This window comes from Tauraco erythrolophus, chromosome Z (genome assembly GCF_009769465.1).
Source record: "Tauraco erythrolophus isolate bTauEry1 chromosome Z, bTauEry1.pri, whole genome shotgun sequence".
NCBI classification, from domain to species: Eukaryota; Metazoa; Chordata; class Aves; order Musophagiformes; family Musophagidae; genus Tauraco; species Tauraco erythrolophus.
In genome coordinates this window covers 10,473,906-10,490,047 of record NC_141496.1, presented here as the reverse complement: position 1 = coordinate 10,490,047, position 16,142 = coordinate 10,473,906, and the positions used below count along the sequence as shown (strand labels likewise).

Below are 16,142 nucleotides of genomic sequence, written 5' to 3'. Positions count from 1 at the left end.
AGCCTAGCTGCAGTTGTGAAACCCAGTTATTCACAGTGGTGAAATGAGAGGAGGAGATGCTTGCATCTGAGCTGAGTGTGGCCTGATTAAACATGAGGGGTGTTTTGTTTGTTTGTTTTTTCTCTGGTGGAGCCAAGGATCGTTTCCCACTCCAAGTCTTGACACCCAGCAAAGAGCAGAGGAGAGCCCAGGCAGCTTTTGCTCAGGGTCGTGGTGTGGTCCCTTTTGCATACCACGTCTGCTCTGCTTACACAGGGTGTGCCATATACCTGCGCATTCTTTTCCAATTCCCACCATGTCTCTGATGGTAACTTCTCTCCCTCTCTTGTGGTCTTTGGACTATGGCTCCATGGTAAACTCTAAAAGGGGCTGAAAGTGCTACTCTTGCACTTTGTTCGCTCTAGTAATGAGCATTGATGTTGTTGAGAAGTGAAGCTTAAAAAATTGGGTGTAGTGTTGTAGCAGGGGTTGGATGTGACAAGGCAGGAGAGCAATTTACTTCTCTTATTTGGGGCTTGCGGAGGTTGCAAAGCAGCTCTGAGCAGGTGCTCCATTTGCGCAATATTTGTGTGTGTCTTGCAGGTCTCCAGCATGAAAGGAAGGATGGTGACAACTCTGAACAGCGAGCTGGTCTGTGTTCCCAACGTGGAGGCAATTCTGGAGGATTTTGAGGTTTTGGGAGAAGGCCTGGTCAAAAGCGTGGAAGCTCGTACAGAGAAATGGACTGTCTGAGGCCACTGAGGTGTCAGAAGGACCTATCCTGAAGCAGAGTTTGTTCACTCTGGGACTGTTCCTTTTATAAATCTGTCCGATGAAAGGCTTTCAGCTTTTTAAATCTCAGAACTATATGTCTCATATTTATCTTCATATGCCTTGTTCAGAAAAGCGATGGGACCTGTTATTGCTTTTAAGAATACAAATGCCTTCTTATTTTAAAGAAAATATAAAGATAGGATAAACTTTTTCAAAGTGTTCCTGTTCATCATAGGAAACAAAGACGTGTTATGTGAGAATGTCTTCCCAATCCATGCCCCAGCCAGAAGTTTCAGGCCCTGACAGTTTCCTAGTTCAACAGAGAGTTCATTGCAGCTGCTGGTATTCTAGTGGTGAGCAAAACCAAAGAAATCCTGAGCCATTCGAAAGTGTCCAGGTTATTCCCCTCTACTCAGCCCCAGAGAGAGAGACGTCTGGCATACTGTGTCCTGTGCAGGGCTTCCCAGTAGAAAAGAGACATGGACACCCCAGAGCAGGTCCAGTGAAGGGCAACAAAGATAATAAAGGAGTTGAAGCCTCTGTTATGAGGAGAGGCTGCGAGAGCTGGGATTGTTCAGCTTGGAGAAGAGAAGACTCAGGGGGATCTTATTAATGTGTATAAATACCTGATGAGGGAGTAGAGGAGGCACTTCTCAGTGGTGCGCGATGATGGGGAAAGTCATAAACTGAAATGCAAGAAATTTTACTTCAAACATTTTTTTCATGACAGTGATAGAGCAATGGCACAGTTTGCCCAGGGAGGTGATGGAGTCTCCATTCTTGGAGATACACAAAACCCAACTGGATATGATCCTGGACAGCCTACTGTAGGTGACCCTGTTCTGAGCAAGGGCTTGGGCTAGATATTATCTAGATGTGCCTTTCAACCTCAGCTATCCTCTAATACTTCTCTCATCTGAAATGATCATGGCGACTCCTGATGGGGAAAGAGAGAAATAAGGAGCAAGTGCACTAGTCTAATCCCCTCTTCTGATGGAGGCAGCACGCATGTTCCAGCAGTAAGGCGTGGATGAATCACATACACAGTAAATGAAACAGGCTTGGTGACAGCAGGTGTTGCAGAAATCAAAAATAGATCAAACCTGGAACAGCAAGTGGATGTTCAGGCAGTTTGATAACTGTAGACAGTTGTTGCTTGGTAAGGAGCATTTTGGATGGGATGTTAAATCCATTGCTTTAAGACCTACCACCCTCACTGGCTGTGGGAAGTGAGTCCAAGGCTTTGTGGAAGAAATTTTCAGCTCGGTTTTCAAATCTTTTCTCTGAGGCATTTGAAAGTGGGCTGCAGCAGAGATGTGGCACTGGGCTTGATGCTTCCTACCTAGTGTCCATTGACCCAGTGTTTGGAGGCACAGTGTGTCTCATAGGATAGATGTATGTGGGCAGCATCCCTGGTTTTGGGCTGTGGGTATATCTGCTGTATTAAAATCATGAGAAACTTTTTTCCCTCTTCCCTGTGCTGGTGGCTGAGGGAGAGCGTAGGTGAAATCCTTTGTTTGCAAAAGCTTTTTGAGTACACCTAAACATCAAAAACCCTTAATGGGCAAAACAGATAGCAAATGTGAGAACAACCATGACCCCTGCAGCCTAAGAAGCTGCTGACAGGTCCATTAGCAAATGTGATGCAGGCAGGGATTTCGACAGGTGTCAGAAGCAGTTAATTAAGGATTAATTTTTAAGCTTCTTTTTGTTCTGTTTTATCCTTTAGATGTTGGAACTGCCCAATCTGCCTTCAGCAGTGGCTGTAATTTTCCTCGGTAGTCGGATTGTTCCTGCTTTTTGTGCTTATCTGCCTTCGCTCCGAACGTACAGTATGATGTTAGGACCCTGTGAATTCGCCAACGCGGCTGTTGGACAACGCTCGAGTTACCGCACTAGTCGCTTGTGCCAGAGCTCTGCTGGTTCCCTCCGGGCCCCGTCCTGCCCTCACTTTTCCCCTTGCTGTATGTTGCGGGTGTAAATGGTTTTGAGCTGGGACGCTCTCCTCGCTGCATATATCCGTGCTTTTCCCTAGGGCAGAGGTGTGTGCTGACGCTGTGTTACCTCGCAGGGGAGCAGAGCTCCTCCAGCCCCTCTGCTGCACCAGCGGAATGGAAGGTCCTGCCCTGCCCCTTCCCCAGGGCAGTCACGGGATGTGGCCCCTCAGTGACTTATTCCCTGCCTGGGAATATTTACGGACAGATGGTCTCTGCTTTTGCAGCTGAGCAGTGCCGTAGTCCCCCTCCCTGCCCTGTCCTCTCCAGCCCAGCTCCTGTGGCGGGGTAGCTCATGGGGGATGTGAAGGATATACAGTGCAGGGGTAGCCCTGCAGCACCTCTGCTTTTTCCTAGTTCTGTTATGCTGTCAGGTATCATACTGCTACTACTCCTTTTCCTTTTTACCTTTAAAAATACTTAAAACTTACACATAGCTTCAGTCTACCATGTATTGGATATCCCCTCTCTGCTCCTTCACCCTTGGGTAAAATGCTGCCGTTTTCACCTTGCAGCAAAGGGCCAGAAGTGTCCATGCTAGCCTTCTGCAAAAAAAAACCATGCCAAGTTAACTGATGGTGAATGACCTCACTCGTAACTGAACCCTCGTACAAGTACCGACCTGCTAGTGTTTCACAAGGTAACGCCACGGTGCTCAGATGTGAGCCTAGGTCAGGCCTGTGCTGCAGATGTTTGCTGGTGTAAAGCTCCGTTTTTACTGGTGTCTCAGCAAATGCCTTGAAATAAATGCACTTAAGACTGGCAAAACTGACCAGGACTAAACCATCTTACGTCACTTGGAGGGGATACATCTGTGTCAGCGAAAGTTGCTCAGGTAACACGTTATCCCAGCTGTGCTCACAATGCTCCTCGAGTTGCCAAAGCCCTGGTTGATCCACAGGCCCCTGCCTTTTCTGTTGGAGGGAAAGTAGTTCCTCAGTGCCCCAAATCCCCCTGTATACAAATATTTAAAAGCCCCTTTAAGCCATTCTAGAGCCCTTGTTTGTACGCCCAAACATTGCTGATGTTCTGGGTCATGTTTTATCGTCTGCTAAAGTCAGATCTCTGTGGCCAACGTGGGTAGAAAAAAACACCTTGAAATTCATCTGGAAAGCCTGGGGATGCTCTCAGGGCCTGGGTGTTGGTGCTCTCTGATTTCTTGAGCAACAGTTGGTATCTAAAGCAAAGTGCAAAGCACCCCTGCCTCAGGAGCAGAGGATCTCTGGAAGGGCAGGATCCAAAGGAAGGGGGTATTTCAGGTACATACGAGAGGACGAGTGAGGTCTCCGTTGCAAACCTTGTCTCCTGTTGGCCAATTTACTGCTCTTGGTGTGCTGTGACTGATCTCTATTGTAAAAGGTGGGGTAGGGCCTGGGTTATTCAGAGCACACTTGATGGACAACCCGTGCTGAGTTTCCACTTCCAGAGCAGTGAGTGGGTGCTTGCTCGCTTGCAGGTGTTTACTTAGCCGTGGTCCTGTCCATAAACAAACACAGGGATACCCTGGAGAGCCCATGCCTTGTCATGCTGCGAGGGGCTGGACGAGGGGAAGGGGATGGAAGGGCCAGACCTGAGGCAGTAGCGATGGGCTTTGACGTTCGCCACTGCCCTGGATGCACAGGCATTGCCACCATGTTCGTTGTGCAAAGCGATGGGAGACCTTTGAAGGTCTTCGTAGAGAGAATCCCCTGCACAGTAGGTGAGTGCCATTGGGGAGGTGTTTCCAAATGTGAGGCTGGGCTGGAACGAGGGAATGTTGATACACTTAGCAGGTGAATTGAGGTCAACTGGTATCTGCTTTCTGGCAGACTTTTCCAGAGGCTGGTGTGTCCTCCTGGGCCTTTACCTGAGCCACCCTTTGAACAGCTTTCTCCTGAAAGGGTCAGCTCATGCTTTGCAAGGATGTTCTCTGAAAAAGAGGTTGTTGGGAGGCAGCTAGTGCTGGCTCAGGAGAAGGGGTGATGGACAGACCCTGTCTCCTGCCACCAGACCCCTGCTTGCCAGGCGCCCTTGAAAGCTTTGAGTGGCAATCAGCTGGGAAAACAAGTTGACACATAGCTGGGAGTGGGGTGGATGTTTTGAAAGGAGACAGGATGATCACAGCAGGTTGAGTGCCGAACTGTTCAGGCTGTGCTCATCAGGGAGGGCTGCTGAGATCTTTCCAGAGGCAGTTTGGGGTCTCCGTGGCTGTGTGACTTCAGGCTGTTCTCCTGAATGCAAGAAGCTTGTGTCTCCTGGAAATAAAGGCGCTTAAAGGGAGCATTTTGCTCGGGCACCCGCAATCACTGGTTATTTTTGAAAACCCTTAAGCTAGGTTTCCATGGCTGGCTGGGGAAGGAGCAGTTACCTGGGTTTTGGCACAGAACGGGAATATTCTCCCCTAGTTTGCTGTTCCCACAGTGGCTGTGCTACTTGGCTGGGGGCTGGCTTGTTTCCCAGGGTTTCTGTTATCAGGAAAATGTCCTGGACCTGAAGTGATTTTTTCCTGGCCAAAGCAGGAGCTTTTGGGAAGTGCTGGTAAGGGGCCAGCTCTGGCAGGTGGCAGCTTTCAATGCATGTGATCTCCTTGGGAAGGCAGAGTGATGCTGCTCAAGGGGTGAGAGTGGCACTTGGCATAAGCAAAGTGTACCCCAGGGAAGGGAAAATCCAAAGGTTGGGTAAAGGAATTGAAAAATGTGAGAAGTGTGGTCCGGAAAGGGGCTGAGGGTGGCAAAGAAAGGGCAGTTTATCAGTGGCGTCAGCGATGCAGGTTGCTGGCGCCCCAGGGCTGTTCTGGGTGAGCGGGAGGAAACTGCAAGTTGCTCGGATGCGTGAGCCTTGGCTGGCACAAAGGTGCAGGCTGTGGTGCCGTGGATGAAGCCTTCGCACCAAATCCAAGTGCTCAGGCTCGGCAGCCGGTCGGAGAAACGTAAGCATCAGCCATGAGCACGGCGGGGATGTGCTGTGTGGCTGGTGATGCCGTGGTGGGCTCTTGCAGAGGAGTGAGCAGGGGATGCATCAAGGATCTCCCCATTTCCCCACTTTCCTGATGAGTGTTGTGACCGGATTCAGCAAATTTGCTGAGTCTTCCCACCAAAGAGCGAGAGAAGGAGGATCTACGCCTCAGGCCTTTGTGGTCACTAACTAAGGTGCCAAAGGGCTTGTGTTTGCCATGAGCCAGCATGGAAACACTTGTGCCTTGTGCTGGGAGCTCCTGCGCTGCCAAAGGACCAGACAGACCGTTTCTGTTCATGTTGCTTCTAGATGTGCCCGGAAAAGCTGAGGGAGGTGCCAGCAAAAGGCGTGGCAGGAGCCTGGGAGGGAGCTGATTTATTAGGTGGAGTCTCTCCTTTTTTGCTAAATCGCCTATTGTTTCCATGCATATTAAAGCATTGAGGATCCTAGTGTTTCGGAGTAAAACTACAGTGATGGCTCTGCTGGCCTGCCAGTTTGTAGCTCGCTGGCTCTTCCCTGCCAAAACACATGGCAGCTGAGCTTGGTTTTGCTGTACGCTGACCTGCCTCGTGCTAATGCAGGGTGGGACCGTGGTTGTGAGCTGGAGATGCTGCCACAGGGTAACTGTGTCCTGCGTGCTTGGAGACCTCAGTGGTGTTACATGCCGAGGGATGGGAGATGTCATATTGCTGGTGGGCAGCCAGCTCCATGGTGACACCAGGGAGCAGCAGACCCCGTCCTGGAGTGAGGGCATCCCAAACCAAAGGCAGAGTGGAGGGGGCAGGTGGTGCCAGCTTTCCTCCATCTGGTGGGATCGGCAGGACCACCTGGTGTGAGGAGTGTCTGCAGCGCAGGGCTGAGCCAGCTCTCACTGTTTGGTCTTGTCGGTGGGGATTAGCTTTGCTAAAGGCTCAGCCAGGTGGAATAATGGGCAACCAAATTGCAGGCTCCCTCCCACGCCAACCTAGGGCTGCGGAAGGGTAACCCTCCTCCTGTGGCCAGGGTGCCAGGACCTCGTCTCTTCTTCCTCTGGCAGTCCCACCCCATGGACCTTTCCTTTCCCCTCTGTCCTTCGAAATAGATCCCTATGCCCCTCCCTGCGCGGATGCAAGGCAATATATTGCCGTGACTCATACCTGCCCTATACCCTATATTTATATGGGTATGCTTACACCTTTTCCTTCACTTTTTTGGGGGTGCCTGGGTACCTGTTGGGGGATGGTGATATGTTGGGGAACCACACATCTTTCCCTGGCACAGGTAGCTGGGGGACGAGTGGCCTGTGCCACATCGTCACTGTCCCGTAGCAAAGGGCAGAGGGCTCCCGGTCTCCATTCCTGCAGTTCCTGCCCCCAGCCCCTTTCTACTCATCTGAAAGCAATTCCCAGGTGAGTAATACTCGCAGCTCCTGCCCTGTGATGATGATGTTTTTCATCAGGAGCTGAAGTTTGTTTCGTGCCAGTGGTTTGCCACAGCTCATCACAAAGAGGTGATGAGATACTTTCCCTGCCCAGAAGCACCGACGGTTGGAGGGAGGCGGGATGAGACACAGAGGGTGTGAGTGGCAGTCGGGAAGGGAGCGTCCGGGGCACGGATGGAGTGGTCCATCACAGCCATGGGTCTTGGAATGACCCTGAAAATGGGGGGAGCCTGTCCCTTTCATCTGAGGCAGGAGGATTCGTCTGGACTCTGCAGAGTCCCAGCCCAGCTCCCTTTCTTGCTCATGCTGGCTTGCAGCAAGGTGAGCTTTCAGGGCCTCTTCTCCTGCTGTGGGCATGGACCTTGTCTCATCCCTCAATAAAAGGATCCAAAAGTGTATTTGGTACCACTGGCTCCCTGTGGATGGACTGCTGTCCATCCCAGGGTGGGATTGCGGCACTTACGCTGCTGCTGTGCTGAGGAAAAGTGGAGGCAGGGTACAAACCCGACAGCTTCCCTGCATGGCCGTGCCCTTTGCCACCAGTATGCGAACGGTGCTGTAAAAACGTGTTACAACCACGGCCTGGCCATGCGGGGACGCGGCCGCCTTTATCTTCCCTTCTCAGCTGGCTGCTGTGCGGTTGTGGAGGTGATGGGGCCAAAGCCACGGGGCAAGTCCCCAGTAGGGTTGGGAGTGGGGACGTGGCTCCAGCTGCTGTTGTCCCCTCTTCTAATGAGGAGCTGGTGCTGCCTCGGGGCTTTGCAGGCTGGGAAGAGCAGCCCAGCATCTCACAAAACAGCTTGTTCCCGAACATGAAAATATTTCCACGCGCCTGAAGAATAACACTCAAAGCTGCCAAGAGAGTTTTATTCCAAGGGGCATGGGATTGCCGGTGCTTGGGAGCGATCCAAGATAAACTATCCACCCGTCACACACTTCTGGGAGGCCCCTCCTGCACCTCCAGGTGCTGGCACACAGCCATGGGGCAGCTCCGTGGACACGGGACACTGCGAAGCTGCTATCCCTCCTGCGACAAAGTTGGAAGAGCCCTGTCTGAGTGGAGGGTTTCCCCCCTCAGGGTGGTCTCCCCTGGAAATAGGAGGTGGTCTGGCTGTGGTTTTGCACAGGGGAAAATTTATTTGGTGGTGGGAGGAGAGGATGGAGAAAACCATCTGCTTAGCAGTGAGCAGCCCTGAATCCACAAGCTGTGGTATTTTAGGGATATGGGACAGGAGATGGAGTGGCTGGATGTCTCTCTGGGCTTGCAGCTCCTGGTGACAATGCCACTGGTGGGAGGAGAGAGTGCTCAGCACGGAGGTGCCCCAGGGGCTGTGGGGCAGCATGGGCATCGCAGCAGGTCAGGCAGGTGGTGGAGGGTTGCATGGGCTGCCCGCCCGGGTCCCAGCTGGGTTTTGAGGCTGGTGAGCCAGCTTCCACCCCCAAGCACCTCCACTGCGACCGTGGTGCACGCCGGAGAGGGCTTGGTGGCCTCCCTGACCCCCTTCTGAGAGCGAGCTGCAATCTGGGACCTGCATGCTGCCAGACACCCCATTATTACAGCTGTGGAGTGAACCAGTCCCCCTCGGCATCCTGAAACAGCCTGACTCCTCCAGCCTTGGAGAGACTGGGGGTCCCTCTGCGCCACCAGCCCGAGCTCCCGCTGCTGCCTTGGCCATGTCCCTTGGCAGTGGCTGGCTCCTACTGCTGAGGGTGACACTGAAACCTGGTGGTGAAACTTGGCCGAAGGTCTCACGTGTCTTGAGTTTCATCTGAAACCACAATGCTGTTGGTAGGTTTCTGTGCAAAGCCCAACAACCTCCTTCTGGCTCGTGCCAGCGCTTCCAGAAAACCTTTATTTGTTCGTATTAGTATTTCTTCAGGAATTTTGGCTGGGCCACGTGAACTGGCAGGCCTGTCTTGGGCTGGGATTTACAGCTCGAACCGGTACCCATGGGGCAAACGGGTCTCGGCGTGAACCAGGGCGGACCTCGGCTGTGCTCACACATGCGCTGCAGCCCTTGGGAAGGTCTTGTTCTCCTGGAAAAAAACTCGACAGCCTCCATTGGGAGCTGCCAGAGACAGCAAAGGTGAGTTCACTACTAGAGTAGCCATCGGGGGCTCGCAAGAGGACAAAACCGTTTTGCTTGTCCCTGAATTTCTGGGTTTTGAGCAGCTCTGATGAGGAGCGCAGCGTGTGCAGGAGGAGTGTTGCAACACACTGGGGCCAGCGGAGCTGCGATTTGTTTGGGCATCACCCACAAGAAGACATGGATCCAAGCTGTGTGTGTTGCCAACAAAAATACCCAGCCTGGGACTGGGCGTGCTGGGCACAGACGTAGCACCGAGAGGAGCATAAAGTCCCCACTGCTCTCTGCATTGCCTCAGCTGCCTCCATGCTACCTTCTGTAGGGTACTCATCTCCAGTTAAACCCTTGGGCTTCAGGTTACCCTTCCATGGGCTGCTAAGACAGCCTGAACCTACTATACCCCGAAAGGGTCTACAAAGCCCTGAAAGGAGAAGCCCCTTCGCCCTTACCCTGTGTCTCTGTAACCCCATGCATGGACAATCCCCTGCTCCTGGGGCTCAGCTCCCTGAGCCTGAAGTCCCAGCTCCAGTCTTGCTGTGCCCCGGCTGCGTGCTGGGGCAGTGGCTACCTTGGGAACAGTAAGACTGCAGACTGAGGTGGGATGGTCAAGACAGCAGCAGCAAGGAAAGGTGCAAAATCCTAAACGGAAAAATGCGGGGAGTCAGGGAGTGTGTTGGGCAACACGGTGAGGCCATCCACAGGAGCTGTGAAGACCAACAGACAGTCCCTGGCCAGCAAAGGCTCTTTGGTCACCGTTCAAGGTGGTGAGCACACTAACACCTAGCCAACAAAGTCACGAAGTCCTAGCAATCTTTTGCATGTTGGCCAGTAAATAACTGCTTTACACTTTTAAGGCCAAGCCTATTTTCTACCCTTGTCAGGTTTGATTCATCCAGGCCTCCAGGCCGAGCATAGTCGCAGCATCCCACTGCTCCTCTCCTCTTTCCCTACCCCGAGCAACTCGTGCATGCTGGGAACAGTGCTGGGGGCATGAGAGGCTCTGCAGGGCTGAGAGAAGGTACCCCAGCGCGCGTTGGACAAGCAGGACTGGCCATTGGGCATTGTACCCCATTGCTAGCTGGCTGCTCTGCCTGTGCTTCCTCGTAACTGCTTCCTACCACCATCCTCCGTCAAGCAGAGCTTGTGTGAGGTGTCCCTGCCCAGCACTGCACTGGGTGGCACAGCCTTTTGACCAAGATCTGGTACAGTTCTGAAAGCAAGACCCCCTCCACCAAGCAGGACAGACAGGCTCGGGGTGGGAATTGCTGGGTGCGGAGCTTTTTGGCCTGGGTGATGCCAGCGGTCAGCCTTGACAGTTACAGTCCATGTGCCTTGCAGATCTCTGGATGTCCATGTTTGCTCCACAGGGGTCAACGGCAGTAACGCCAGGAATGGGACACAGCTGTGTGTCCTGGCCTGGGCTAAGGAGTCTGACCTGCTGCCCACGTTGTTGCTTCATCCTGCTGCTGTCTTGCCTCATTACCTCCCCTTGAGTGATCTTAAGATGTCCGAGTGATCCTAAGATGTCCCTTCCTTCAGCAATGCCCTGTGCAGTAGAAGCGAGGTGTGAGACCACCTGCTTTGATGGACACCCTCCTCATCGCAGCACTTCCTATGAGGGGGTTCAGGTGGCTTACCACAGCTCACCTTCCCCCAGGTAAAAAAAAGAGCAGGTGAGACTAGTTGTGAAGAGACTTGCAGTGCCTTGAGAGCCTCGACTTCTTAGTGAGGCTGTTTTTCCATTGCTGTAGCTGTCATTGCCAGGCAGTGGGCACTTTTGTGGTGTGAACCCTAAGAGATGTTCCCAAGGTGACGTTTTGGTCGGCTGTAGCATGAGATCTACAGGCTGGTTGTGGGGCTGGGCTTGCTCTGCTGAGCAGAGCTCATCACAGGGATTCAGCTCCTCCCTTCCATATGCAAGAATGTGACCAGATAAAAATGCATGTTCCTCCCCAAACTTTCATCCTGAAATGCTCCCTGACGTGATGGACTAATGAGGACAACAGATCTGCTGCTATTGATGCTTCTGTTCTCCCTAATTTGAGAATTGCCCACGGCCCATGGGAGATCTGGGCTGTGCACGATGCAGCAGTAGATAGCAGCGCTCACACCCCAATAGGCAGGAGGTGGTTTTGGCCAAGGGAATCTGCTGATTATGAGTAGGCGCAGTCCTTGGAAGAGGATCTCTATCAGTTCCTGTTTGCACATTACAAGACGCTCCCTGAATGACTAGGTAGTGTTTGCACTTGGCCTGATGAGTTGATCTTTTTGAAGTTTATTTATTTATTGCTCTCTTTTATCATTGATCTCAATGTGAGAAGGATCCAGCCCCCACGTGCAGAGATAGGAGAGTGCACAGCAACAGCTGAAGGTGCAAGGAGTGCCTCATTTTCTTGAGGAAGAGCAGGTGAGTGCTCCCATCTTACATTCATGATCTGTCTACTCTGTCCATGGCTGCTCACACCTGATGCCTCTGAGGAGATGTTGGCTTCTCCTGCCTTCTAACACTTCATTAGCCTTGACCAAAGAGGCTGTAGAGAGAAAGATAAGGAGGTGGCTGGGCAGCAAATGGTGTCCCAAGGCTCTAACAGCAGATGACATAGATTAAAAAAACGTAAAAGCTTGAAAAAGGTGACAAGGAAGAGATCTGCTTGCTGAGCTGCCTGACAGCACCTCCTGCTGCCCTTGGGGCCATGATGATGTCTCTCTCGCGCTCTAGCAGGAAAGCACAAGAGCAGTGGTGGAGGTAAAGCCTCCCCTGCCTGACTTATGCCACGTGCAGGGCACAACTGGCTTGGCTCAGCGGTGCTCTTCGCCTAGGCTCTGTGGTGAAAGCCGCTGCTTCTGCTTTGATAAAAACCAAACACTCAACCCTTTTGGCAAAGAGCGTCTGCCAGGCAATGGATCCCCTGCAAAACAGAGCTTCTGAGCAGCACAAGTGGCACTAGAGCCAGAGACCTGTTGGCTGAGTTGGACCAGGCAGCCAAGCTCTTGTCTGGTGCAAATCCCTTGGGGTCCTTCCTTTCGCATGATGTCGGCCGTTTTCATCACGGCTTTACACTGCACCTGACCCTCTGCATCTAGGTGAGATCCCTGAAAATGCTTTGACATTTGTGGTAACTAATAAATACGACAGAAAAATGCTGGCAAATGTTTTATTGTGGTGAGAAGCATGCAACAATGTCCATATAATTATGTCAAGTGGTAACTATCCCTGTGACTGCCACTGCCACCTGTCTCCTGATATATATACACACATCGCTTTCTATTGCCATTCCTTAGCCAGGCACTGGACCACGGAAACAAGGAGAAGAAGCAGCATGTTCTTTATTCTTCTAGAGCCTGGGAAGGGGTGGACACTGCTATGGGGCTTCTGGGGGCAGCTGGTCCCATGCAGAGGATGATTTTGGACTTGCAACACACAGCTGCCTTTGCTCTCCAAGAGAGAGCCCTAAGTCTCCCCATAAATCACCCCAACTCCAGTTGGTGCTTTAGTGACCCTGCAGCAACAACTGGATCTTTTCTCCCAGTGTTGCTGCACCTGCATCTTGCAGTCTTCTGCCCCGTCACCCTCCCTGCACAGCCCAAGACACAGCAGCTCCATCATGGCGATTTTTAAGAGAGGCATGGAGAGTCTGTGCAAGGCTCCCCTAGGACACCTGGGGAAGGAGACTGCTGTGGAACAGGGACACCTCTAACCCCAGTGGCCTTTCCCATCTAGGAAACTTGATATTAACTGCCCTGGCCTCTATACAGTGCACAGAAGGGGAATTCCCCAAATTCCCAAAATGTTTAAGTCAAATACCCACCATTTCCATGTTGTCTTGGTCTGTCCTCTCCCACAGCCAGCTTCCTTTCCTTCCCTGGATGCCTATTTTCACATTTTTACCTCTCCATCCCATCCTGCGGTTGTAGGAGAGCCAGGTCCAGATGCCTTCCCACCTGTAGGGACCTAAACCCAAGTCTCTCTCTTGTGAAAACTCAAGTAGACTTGAGAGGGCACTGAGGTGAAGGGATCTCACCAGCTCTCCTGCTGCAGGCCCTCTGCCATGTCCTTTCTGATGGAATTGACTTGCACTTTCTCTTTTGGGTTATTTTATGCAAAGTGAGAAGGCTTCCAAAGGAGGGATGTGGAAATCTCACCCATGGCCATCTGACGCTCAGGGTGGCTCTTAGCACATTGAAGGCAGATCTCTTCAGTTTTGGGTCTGATTTCTTTAAGGAGAGAAGGGATTTGAGTATGGATTCATCTGATCATCAGGTGAAGACCACTGGGTGAAGGAGCCAGCATTGACTCCTCTGCATTGTATCTGAGGCTTGACAAAGCCTTGGGAGATAGGCTGATGAGCCAGTGCCATTTCAGGAATCCTTCTTGTGCATTGCATTGTCTGTGTTGTACCAACATAATCTTTGCTTGGCCAAGTATGCACCATTAGTAATTTCCATTGCTTGATTTTGGTGAATGGTCTGACACCGAGCGTTTTCAGTGTTCTCCTCTGGACCTTGTTCTTTGGTGCAAAGTGTATTTGTGGTCATTGGTTCCCTGACCCAGGAGATCCTTGGCACAGGAAGGCTGGTGCTGGTTTGCATTGCATCTGCTGTGGCCCATGGAGAGCTCCTCTGCAGCTGGAGGGTCTCCCCTCCCCTGTGCATCCGAGCAATCCTGTGCTGCTACTCATAGTGACAAAAACCTCATGAGGCATCAGCCTGCGTATCAAATGGGATTCTGGATGACCTGACCGTCACTAAGGCTTGCCAGGACCAACTGTGAAATCATTTTTATTGAAGTCTGTTGTCTTTTGTTTGACATTGATGAGAGCTTTGTGTTAGCACGAGCTTCAAAGCCTGATCTTAATAAGAATAAAATGATGCCATGATTTTATATCTCCAGTTGCAGAGAGAAGCCTGTTGGCGTTGGTAATAAGTGGGGATCTTCTGAACACGCCTTTGTATGACACAGAGGTGCGGGTGGCACATCAGTCTTTTTGGAGAAAACGTGAGTGGAAGCACCTCTTCAATGCTGTTCCACATAAAGGGAGGATTTGGTGCAGGCACTGCCGGGCCAGGTTTCCCTGGTCACGCTGCAGAACCTGTTTCCCGACCAGACTAGCAGGAGGCGAAGCTAGCCCGAGAGTCTCATGGGTTGGTATCTCATGTCTGCCCAGAGCAGTTTACTTGGAGTATAAAAGCCCACAGCTTTCTGCCAGGCTTGGGGCCAGTCATTGTCGGGAACCCAGCACCTTGTGCAAGAGCCCTCTCGCTCTTGCGTTACAAGCATTATCTCCCCGATGGCATGGGTTTGCTTTCCATCTCATGACTCAGCCAACCAACCTTGGCACAGAAGAGCCTTTGTGTACTGAATGACCCCTAGATTACATCATTTTCAGAAGAAAAGGAAGATGACTGGAAGGAGTAGCTAGGAGCAACCCCCTCGTCTCTGCCCCCCAACCCAAACCCAACTACTATGGCAGAGGTCACTGAGCTCAGGCAGGCTCCAAGTGTACAAATTTCTCCTGTTGCCACAGCCAGGCTTCAGCATGTGGCTGTAGTACCTCCACTCCTGAGGACCTGTTTGACCCGACTCATAGAGACCTTGGCTGTGAAAAAGGTGTCCTGAGTTATCCTCCCCATTCCCATCACCTGAGGAAGAAAGCCGTCTCCCTGCTCTGCCTGTGCACACCCGTGTTCCCCGTCGTGCCTGTGGTAACTTCTCCTTGACTCATTAATTTCTGCAGGAGACAGGGTGGGAACTGCCTCCCCAGGCAAGGGTGGTTCCAGGGAACGATGCTCTTGCTCCCTTTCCTCTTCTCATAATTTTCCTTTTGATTTTATTACACAGGACAAGGTTTCTGGGTTTTTTAACCTACATCTGCTCCCAGCCGTGCTGGGATGTGCCAGAGAGGTATAACACCCCTCCACCTGGCTGTCATACATTTGTCTCACCTTTGTGTTTCCATGTTGACAACCGATGCTTCTGTGACCGAAGGGAAATGTGCCACAAAATCCCAGCTTCTCTTGGATTCTTTTATGACCATTCTCCTGGGAAGAGCTATCAGAAACCACCTTCCTCCAAGTCTCAGAAATATCACATGAGGACTCCTCTGCATTGCCCTTGATGTTTCCTACATCCTCATCTTGCTCTTCAGAATATCACCTTCCATTTAAAAGAGCAACCCAGCAAAACCAGCCCTCAGGGAGGGCATTTCTCCTCTCCTTACACCCTTCGGTCTTCCCGCTGGTGCAAGAAACTTCTCCTCTGCAGATCTGACACAATGGACCGAGCATTTCCAGCATTTCTTTGCCTCTGGGCCTTTCCATGGTACTTCAAAGCACAGCTGAAACCTCACTGTTTATTTTCTGTGTATCTCCCCTATACATTTATTGCTTTTCCTTTGTAATGTACACTATTATCACTGAAAACAGCAGCAGTAACAAATTAATTTCACTGAGATCCCTGCTGATTTGATCTGATCCTGCTAGGCACAGTGGAAACTTTTGCAGACGTTTCCTGCCCTGCAGTGCTTGCAAGCTCAAAATCCTGTCCAAGACCTGTCGACGCTGGTTGAAAGACTTGTACTAAAACCACAGATAGCTTCAGGGATCTCCAAGAGCAAGGTTTTCCAAAAGAAGAAGTAAGTTCCACCTGCTGTCCCTATGGTGGATTGATTGGAAATGCTTGGTCTAATTTACTGGGGTTCTTGGACTTCAAAATCTATGAATCCCAAACCCTTTTCCTGGAAAAATAGGAATATTGGGACACAAAAATGGGACCTTCGGCCTCTGCTGTATGTCGTGGGGGCATCTCTGTCACCAGACTCAGCATAGCATTCCCACTGTGTTTTGATTGCCAACTTTTGGTGTGAAACTTGCTCTATTACTGTCAGCATTCAAACATTCCCCATGGCTCTTTCCTCTGATTTGAAATCAGAAAGTGTCAGAAATCAGAAAGAAAAC

General features: G+C 51.4%; 1 protein-coding gene across 1 annotated transcript in view; it reads left to right on the top strand.

Annotated features, from left to right (window-relative positions):
- Positions 1-940, top strand: part of NOL6 (nucleolar protein 6) — a 29,250-nt gene extending 28,310 nt beyond the window's left edge. The window contains exon 26 of the mRNA XM_086629223.1: positions 583-940. Within this exon, the coding sequence (XP_086485349.1) occupies positions 583-732 (150 nt within the window). The 3' untranslated portion in view covers positions 733-940. The remainder of the gene's footprint in view (positions 1-582) is intronic.
- Positions 941-16,142: the final 15,202 nt, after the last annotated feature.